This window comes from Puntigrus tetrazona, chromosome 3 (genome assembly GCF_018831695.1).
Source record: "Puntigrus tetrazona isolate hp1 chromosome 3, ASM1883169v1, whole genome shotgun sequence".
In the NCBI taxonomy this organism is placed as follows: Eukaryota; Metazoa; Chordata; class Actinopteri; order Cypriniformes; family Cyprinidae; genus Puntigrus; species Puntigrus tetrazona.
The window spans coordinates 19446375-19455423 of NC_056701.1; the positions used below are offsets into that span (position 1 = coordinate 19446375).

At 39.3% G+C, this 9049-nt stretch overlaps 2 protein-coding genes and 1 long non-coding RNA gene across 3 annotated transcripts; 2 read left to right on the forward strand and 1 right to left on the reverse strand.

Annotated features, from left to right (window-relative positions):
* Positions 1 to 750: 750 nt before the first annotated feature.
* Positions 751 to 4437, reverse strand: LOC122341754. Its single transcript, XR_006250488.1, has 5 exons — positions 4306 to 4437; positions 2475 to 2569; positions 1404 to 1528; positions 1039 to 1151; positions 751 to 885 (listed from the first exon to the last, which is right to left on the reverse strand). It is a non-coding gene; the product is annotated as an uncharacterized LOC122341754 (long non-coding RNA).
* On the forward strand, positions 797 to 3288 carry hsd17b1 (hydroxysteroid (17-beta) dehydrogenase 1). The gene is made up of 6 exons (XM_043235344.1): positions 797 to 893; positions 1029 to 1190; positions 1356 to 1535; positions 2118 to 2211; positions 2354 to 2534; positions 3001 to 3288. The coding sequence occupies exons 1-6, from the start codon at positions 797 to 799 to the stop codon at positions 3166 to 3168; spliced, it is 882 nt and encodes a 293-aa protein (XP_043091279.1). The 3' UTR covers positions 3169 to 3288.
* Positions 4438 to 5036: 599 nt separating the features above from the next.
* Positions 5037 to 7941, forward strand: si:ch73-141c7.1 (coenzyme Q-binding protein COQ10 homolog, mitochondrial). The gene is made up of 5 exons (XM_043235343.1): positions 5037 to 5368; positions 6136 to 6288; positions 6395 to 6587; positions 6779 to 6880; positions 7388 to 7941. Exons 1-5 carry the CDS (start codon positions 5271 to 5273, stop codon positions 7544 to 7546), a joined length of 705 nt encoding a protein of 234 aa, XP_043091278.1. The 5' UTR covers positions 5037 to 5270; the 3' UTR covers positions 7547 to 7941.
* The last annotated feature ends 1108 nt before the right edge of the window (positions 7942 to 9049 follow it).

Here is a 9049-nt window from a genome sequence, read left to right on the forward strand (position 1 = left end):
GAACTGGATACAGACTCTAATACGAATCATGTTGATGAAAATATTAAAGTATGGTTATAATTTGGTAGAAATAATTTTTTGTTTAATTTTTAGACAAGTACAGTCTAGAGGGACTAGTGAGTCAATGCAATATGCAGTAGTATAGATGAGTAAATATTTTAATTTAATTATAACAACATCACGTGACACAATCAGTCAGACACCACAGATTTCAGCATTCTCACCCAACACAGAAGTTCAGCTTTGTCAGACTCACCAAACAAAAGTCTTAAATACTTTCAAAAACTGAAGGTCAACACCTTGTGACATTAACTTGCTTTTGTAAAATATTGATTTTGCTATTATCAAAACATTTTCCAAGCAAAATAGGAAAAGGGATTAGATCTATAGGAGTTGTCGTCAACATCCCTTAACACTTATAAATGAATCTTTGTGATGAAACTGACACCCTGCTTTTATGGCATCGGTAGAGCTTCCCATTTTTATCACAGCATTGATGAATTGTCCACATTATAATTAGTCATTTTAAAACATTTAGTGACCATTTCTTCAGTTTTATGATTCAGCACAGCTGCTGAATGTACTGTGTGTGCCTGTTTGAAGCTGCACCTGCTGAGTTGAAAAAAAAATGAGCGCGAAATCAGAATATTTGCACTGAGCTGGCCTTGGGATAACAGAGAAAGCTAAACCACTGGATTCAAAGACACAGCAGTTAGACAGACCTCATAACTTCAATCTCGGAGCACACTGCAGCGCTCGTCTCCTTTGTGTCGTGAACCGATATTTACTAGCAGAAATGGAGCAAAAAGTTGTTCTCATTACTGGATGCTCTTCGGGGATTGGACTCAGCCTGGCTGTGTATCTCGCATCAAACCCGACAAAAGCCTACAAAGGTAAAAAAATGCAACATCATTTTTTATTTTGAACTTTATTTTCTTGTATGTACATCTGAACATTACAATTTACTTAAGTAAAAAGTCTACTTTATATGTTGTTATAATCAGTGTGAAATAATCATTAATGTTTAGTCTACGCTACCATGCGTAACCTGGACAAGAAGCGGCGGCTGTTGGAGAGTGTGAGGGGACTGCATAAAGACACTATGGCCATACTTCAGATGGATGTGACAGACCAGCAATCTATACTTGATGCTAAGAAAAACATTACAGAGGGCAGAATTGATATACTAGGTAAGAGAAAGTGACACATTCTGGCTTCTCAAAGGAAAAAAGTTTGTATCGCAGCAAGGTATAAGTCCAAATGAAGAGGATTCCTTAAAAGTATTTATATACTGTACGCTATGACCAAAGAGATCAATTATTTGATTAATTCTCTCCCCAACATATTTGTGTTAGTTTGTAATGCAGGTGTAGGTCTGATGGGTCCTCTGGAAGCCCACTCACTGGACACTATACATGCAATCCTGGACGTCAATCTGCTGGGCACCCTCCGCACCATACAAACCTTCCTACCAGACATGAAGAAAAAGAGACATGGACGAATCCTTGTGACCGGCAGCATGGGAGGACTTCAAGGTTAGGAGGGCGAGACAGTGAAAAAAGAGATAGAGAGAGAGAGAGAGAGAGAGAGAGAGAATTGCTCAGAGAAGCAAAGCAATTCATTCCATAAATAATTTTCTTAACCGGTGTTTGCATCTTGTCTTTTCATTTAAAAAAAAACATTGCCACATTAATATATATAGTGTCACTATTTAGCTTAATTTTCGTTCAGTGTCGATTCAGTTTGTTTTGATAGGTGTCACTGTTGTAGAGTTAATGTGCAGCTTAATCGCTGGGTAGTGCAGATGAATCAATAATATAACTATTAATGTAATATGAATAGTCTTTTAAATCCCAATACATATGCATAAGACAATATTCCTGAGCATCTAAAACACAACTGCAAAATTTATAAGTAAAATGTTTATAAAAACACTTATTTTCAGAGAAAATCACCTTTCAAATAAGTTTCTTTTTCTTACACTATTGGCACTTTTTCCCCTTTTGAAGCTTAAATCCTCATACATTTTGTGCTTACAATAAGAATTAAACTCATAAAAATGGAAATTAGAAAATGTGTGTAAATTAATAAATAACCACTCTTTGTCTGAAACTCAGGACTACCATTCAATGAGGTCTACTGTGCTAGCAAATTTGCAGTAGAGGGTGCTTGTGAGAGCCTGGCTATACTGCTCCAGCACTTCAATATCCAGTGAGTATTATATGTGCACAACTGCATTCGCATGAGCAAGGAGAACCATTTTGCCTATTAAATGTTCCAAAACGATCCTCTGATAAATTGCTCAGGTACCGCTACACCATCCTAAATCCATTACATCTCTCCCATGCTGCAGTGTGAGCCTGATTGAATGCGGACCAGTCAATACAGACTTCCTGATGAACCTGAAGAGGACGGAGCCCAGCGACGAAGCGCTGGAAGTTGACGCGCACACACGCAGCCTGTATGATCAGTACCTGCAGCACTGCCAGTCTGTGTTCCAGAACGCCGCTCAGGACACCGAGGACATCATACAGGTGCTGGGAGACACTCACGGCATCAGGGCTTGATTCTGAGACAAATCAACAAACAGATATGAAATATTGACTGTTATAGAATTGCATTTAAAAAAATTTTTTTAAATAAATTTATCTTAAAGCTTCTGTTGAGAACAAACAACTGGCCTAGAAAAATATTCATATTATCACACAAAAATATTAATATTACAGTAATATGTCAAAATAATGCTCGTATTTTTTAAACTTCTCTGAGGTCATTTTGACTAAAATAGCACATTTAATGAATGGCTATGGAAACAGTTTTGAGGTCAATCGATCTGACTTAATGAGGCTAATGAGGGATTTATATTCTTAGAATTGGTTTTAACTGAAAAGAATAGTATCATGTTGTTAGATATGTTTGCACATGTCTATATGTCTGTTAAAAATATAGTTTCATAATTGATACCACACATATTTAACATGTTCTTGTCTCTGTTGTTAGGTGTATATGGAGGCAATCGAAGCCCAAACTCCATTCCTCAGATATTACACTAACAGAGCCCTGCTACCCATGAGCAGCCTCAAACTCTCCTCCATGGATGGCTCTCAGTACATCCGAGCAATGAGCAAGCTCATCTTTTCTGAACCCAAAACAGATCCACAGATGTGATGAGATTCTTTTCATGAGCCCTAAAGTATGCAACACACTATATTTACAGTTTAAAAGCTTTTGACTGTACTGCAGTGTTTCCACTTCCACTTTCATACTACTTATGTGATTTGTACAACACAAAACCAGTGGAAATAAAGTGTATTTCATCTGCTAGTATGTGTTCCTCATTCCTCATTGTTGAATTCTGTACTCTCAAGGAATTTCTGCTTCTTTCGCACAAGACCACCATCAGTGTTTTACATTCTTCTTCATCTGTTTACCAAAACCAGAGAACAGTAAGGTCAGAGCACACCAAATCAATGCAAGGTCATTATTTTGCTCTATTTTGCGAGCGTTTGTTCAAGGACACTGTGAACTGGACCAAACGCCAATGTCACCAATGAGATGCCCAGTATATCTCAGTTCCCACAGATCACACCTTCATTCTGGTATTTGTAGATCTTCAACCTATTTGTCCACACAACAAGAAATAAATGCTTAACCTATAAGTCAGTTATGCAATAATTTGCAAAAGGTAACAGGAAGTTACCATTCCTTTGCCCTGTTATTTCACACTACAGTACAGTTCCAGAGGACAGCAGAGATTGTTCATTGACAGGGTGCAATAACATACACACACTGACGTAGTAATTTGCGTATTCTGACGGTGTCCGGTCTAAATTGAGGACTCTGATCAGGCACTATTCAAGAGGATTAGATCTAACACGAGAGATCAGTTTTGGTGAGACAGTCACATAACCAACTTAAGCCACTTAATGCAAGGATCAGCCATTGCAATGCATGTGGTCTAGTCCGTGGGTTTGAATTAAATCAAAGGGATGATACATTTGTATTCATAATATATGTAGTTTCAGTAACCCACAGAACACAATGCACTGTTTCGGCCTCGTAAGAAAACAAGACTATATCTTGGCTCAGTGGCACTTCTTAAACGTATTTTTTTCTTAGTGTGATGTATAGGCTATTTTAGTAGTCTAAGGAGCCTTTTTCCAAAATAAAAATGTTCATACTGTATTGCATACAACTGCTGCTGACTGCACTAGGCAGATATAAAGGCAGATATAAGTGTTATAAAGTATAGGTGTATTTTTGACTATAAATGTGTTTGCCATGTGTACCGCAGCGCCAACTCACCTAGAACTGTGGACTTTGATCTGACTGCGAGAGTCCACATTTTCTACATCAAGACCGTTCTTGCAATATCATGGTTGATGTTCCTCTTATTACACAACAGAATTGAGTTGCACTTTGCAGTCCTGTTCCGAATAAAAAAGTTAACATTTAAGCCCCTCTGTGGTATCACCTTAATTCCAGCAGCCAATCACTGCAGTGACTTACTGACTCTGCCTTATCAGGATTACTGCTGTTCCTCTTTGGGTTAATGACATGTTGGGTCAGGCTCGGACAGAGCTACACAATTCCTCTCCTCCAGACATTTAGCATGGAAATGAACTTACTTAAAAGCTAAAATGTTTAAGGTTTTGGAAAGATCTATTAATATATAATTATTAATAAATAACGAATAGTACATCATTGGTCTATTATTATTTGTACATAACCAATTTATAAAATTTTGACAGTTTACACTTGAAAGTGTATTTGTTCATCTCATCAGTTTAATCTTAGTAAACGTCTTGATTTTGGAAATTGGAAATTTTGGAAATGGAAATTGCTATTGCATTTTCTTATAGAATATATCTGAGTGAAACAGCTTCTCGGGCGTAGACAAAAATTTGTTTATTCAGTCTTTCAGCAACTGGTCCCCACCATGATCTTGGCAAACCTGGATATGGGCTAATTGCCTTAGGGGCGGCGGTGGGGGGGCTGGGTCATTCAAAAGGAGGAGAACCACTGCCCTAAAGCGCATTCTCAGTCAATGACGCGCCAGAGAGAAACCCCTCAAGGTGAATAAGTTGACGACCGTCTGAGTACCTGTGAGAGCCGGTTCTCAGCTCCTCCCCTCGGAGCGTCACTCTACAGCTCTGCCCTTAATAGTAAAGCCACCCCGCCGTCTTTCAGTTCCAGCGGAGCCGCCGGTTATTACGGCCATCGACACGGTCATCAGTGCGCAGGGATTTTACAAGCTTCCAATAGCACAAATGGCAAAGAAGGCCACTTCGCTTTTAGTCCGGGCTCTGGAGATGTCAGAAAGACACTCGTGTGATGCCATGAGGAGAAACTCCAACTGCACCGTCAGGTACCAGCGCATCTCTCAGCCTGTATTTGATACTGACAAAACGGCTTTTTATTAATAAGATAAAAAATCATTATGCTAATAAATAATTAGTCTAAATGATTCAATTTAGGCGATTATACCTGAACAAACCGCCAAATACGCACTGAATAGTTCAGGTAATGGCCGGGTGATTTTTTTCGACTGTGTTGAAGGTAGTTGTGAATTGTGTAGGAATGCTGAACAAAGCAGAAGAGCAGCTAGTGCTGGCGTAAAATAACTCCCAGGAGAGAGAGAAGTCACGAGACTGTAAAACTGAAAGAGCTGCTGCGAGCGGCGAGCCTGCCAGAAGACCTGTCAAACATTCCCGATGCTATAACGCAACTATAACATAAGTCTTTTATCCAGGATATATTTAGTGTGTTTTTTTAAATTCGAATTACTTTTATTTTAAGAATCCTGATCGGAACTTGAGGCACGCGCATCGTTCGAATAACAGCTGCGCGCGCTTTGGCCTCGTGCCACACAGCGGTGAAACGGGTTGACCTGTATCGATCGGCTGCTCTTTGCCGTTTACTAGAAAGTGCGTCATTTTACCTGGTCAACACAGAAATTTCTAAAAACACCGCGTCACATCGTCCTTTTTACATTTGTTGAGAACAAATCTGTCAACGTGCAAGTTACCTGATGCCGCCCTTTACAGAAACACGACAAGACTGTCGTGGCTCTGATATCCAGGTATTCTGCTTTTGTCTGGTAATAACAACTTCTGTTTCTATTTTCTTGTTTAGACATTTGAGCTCATGCGGTATATTAGCTACGAGGCGGGTAAGCTTACCTTCCCCATCCGCATCTTCTCAGATGGTGCCCACCCGGAGCTTCATTAACTTGTCAGCCCCTCTCATAACACGGAGAATGGAGTACTCGGAGAGCCGGAGCATTGGGTACGCACACACCGCTGTCACATAAAACCATAGCATCTTCACTTTAAGGCCAACTTAATTCTCCTTTAGCAATATCATTGTTGATAAAAGTTGTTTTTTCCTCCAGCTACTCGCCAGAGCAGATGTACAACATTGTTGCCAATGTGGACCAGTACCAGCAGTTTGTGCCTTGGTGCAAGAAGTCAAAGGTAACAAGGGGGCGGAACGGGGACATGAAAGCTCAACTTGAAATCGGCTTCCCCCCGATCATTGAACGCTACACCTCCGAGGTCACAGTCATCCCGAACCACCAAGTCCGGGTGAGTCCAAAAACTATTCGTAAAGCAGACAACAGTTTAAACTACTCTTATTTTAACACAAAAGAGTTTTAATATAGATTAAGTAGTATTGATAAGCCTTGAACATGTCTATGCATCATAAGGATCAGGTAACACATTGGCCTAGTAAGATGCCAGTGGCTGTCCGTTTGAAGTATGCGCTTGTGTTTCAGGCGGTGTGTACAGACGGGACGCTCTTTAATCACCTTGAGACGCTGTGGCGATTTACTCCTGGAGCCGCAGGCCAAACCCAATCCTGCAACGTAGAGTTCTTTGTAAGTAGTGCAACCAGAAAATACAGAGACATGCACACACTATCACAGACTAAATTCGTCAGTTTGACACTTCTTTTACTGGTGTTCCTCCTCTTTGGTGATTTAATCCCATAATTCCTGTTCAAAGTGAGCAGAGGTATTAGACCAGATTAGTGGCTATTTTTACCGCGTGCGAGTTGCCTTTCCGGTTCTCCTTAAATAGCCAGTAACGACGACAGGCATGATAACTATTCCTTTGCTGGAGGGAACTGTACGACCTAAATGTCACCAGATTAGACATGCTGCGATGGACATCGCAGGAAGGAGACAGGGATTTGGGAGATTAAGGGACCCGTTGATTCAAAAGAATGAAGACTAAAACATGAATGAATGTTAGCAGTGCCTTTGTTAATTAGGCAAACAAAATAACTTTAGCATAAAGCTAACTACTTCATGATCACAAAAAAAGCTAACCTTTTGATTAAAATACGTGTTAATTTGACCTTTATTTGTGCTTTTCCTCTCCAGGTGTCCTTTGAATTCAAATCTCTGCTCCACTCTCAATTAGCGACAGTGTTTTTTGATGAGGTGGTCAAACAGATGGTCAATGCTTTCGAAAAGCAAGCAACCAAACTTTACGGCACCGGCATTCATCGACAGACGGCTTCACTTAGAAGAGCAACTTGAGGACCTTGTTAAAACGGACACAAGGAGATACACAACCACATACAATCATTAAAATGTTCTGGAGAAGAACAGATCCTCTTTTTTAATCCAGTTTGTTGGATTTTGGACTGGTAACGCCAACACATATTTTTGCTGGAAAAAAAAAAAAACACATTTGAAAAGCCTATTTATTTTAACCAAGAGATATAATTTATTGTGATGAGTGCGTGCGTGTATAATTTATATATTATGCGTGGAGTGAAAGACGAAGATGATTGCAGTAAACGTTGTTGAGGATGGATGCTTTTTCATATTTATGATCATTATATTCACAAGGTCGACCAAAGGGAAACAAAATTTATTAAATTATTGAGTGCACTTTTTCCAGACTTGTAATAAATAATATATTTTCATAATACTGTTTTTGTCGTGATTTATCAGAACCACACTAAACGAATCATCCGAACTTCAATTCTTTTTAAAATCTTACAGGTTTGTCCAATTTATTCAATCTTCAACAGGTTCATTTTAAAGTAAACTTTCTAACCAAACCCAACCCATACTCTGGTTTTCTTCATAAAATGATGCAACACAAGGAGACACAGGTTTAATATACAAAAGCTACAGGGCATAGTTATGAAGCGCTTTATGTTCTTTTGTTTGGTGTGTCCTTTCTTTCAATGAGATTATGTCACTTGCAGGTATTTCTTCGATATTCTCGACAGTCACAATATGCCAAACTCTTCTGTTTTGAAAATGATCTGAACCGCTTCTTACATTTCGATGAGAGCAGCTATTTTACACATTATACCGGCATTATGTGTATGATCCTCAGAGTATCACATTCAAAATGCTCCTTCAGTGTGAAGTCTTGAGGATGTTCCAAGACACTCACATGATTTCAGGATCACTTACATAAACCTCGGCTGCCAGCAGAGACCACACCCCTTTCTGTCCAAACAACCAGTTCCTTCCTGTTTCAGCGCTGGCTGATTAGCTGAGACCAACTCTTTATGACACAAGAGGAGAGAATATGTTCTGTAGAGAGATTTTCTTACACACACACCCTGACAGCAAATGTGTCCAACAATATCCTGATTGACAGTTTGTTGTTCCGTCTACATACACACATCACAATGTAACTCAATGCGTTTCTAACTATAGCCCTTGTTATGTTCTCTGCAAACTACCGACTCGCAAGATAAATCAGACTATATCTCAAACTAATTTGTCCTATAGTTCAAAATTACATAATCCAAAAAAACAAATGACTTGTATTATATTTATATTATGTTTATATGATGCCGATCAGGTAACTCATGACAAGGTGGGCTTTTTTCACTGTGTGGTTAAAGCGGCATCGACGTTCAACCATTCCAGATTCTGTGAAGTAAATATCCTATTTCCTATTTCAATTTTTACACTTTTTGAAGAAAACATAAGGCTGATGATGCGCGGGGATGTCACGGTGTGGGGCGGGAAGGAATGCAAGAAGATGAAAAGTACAAAAAAAAAACAGCCTTT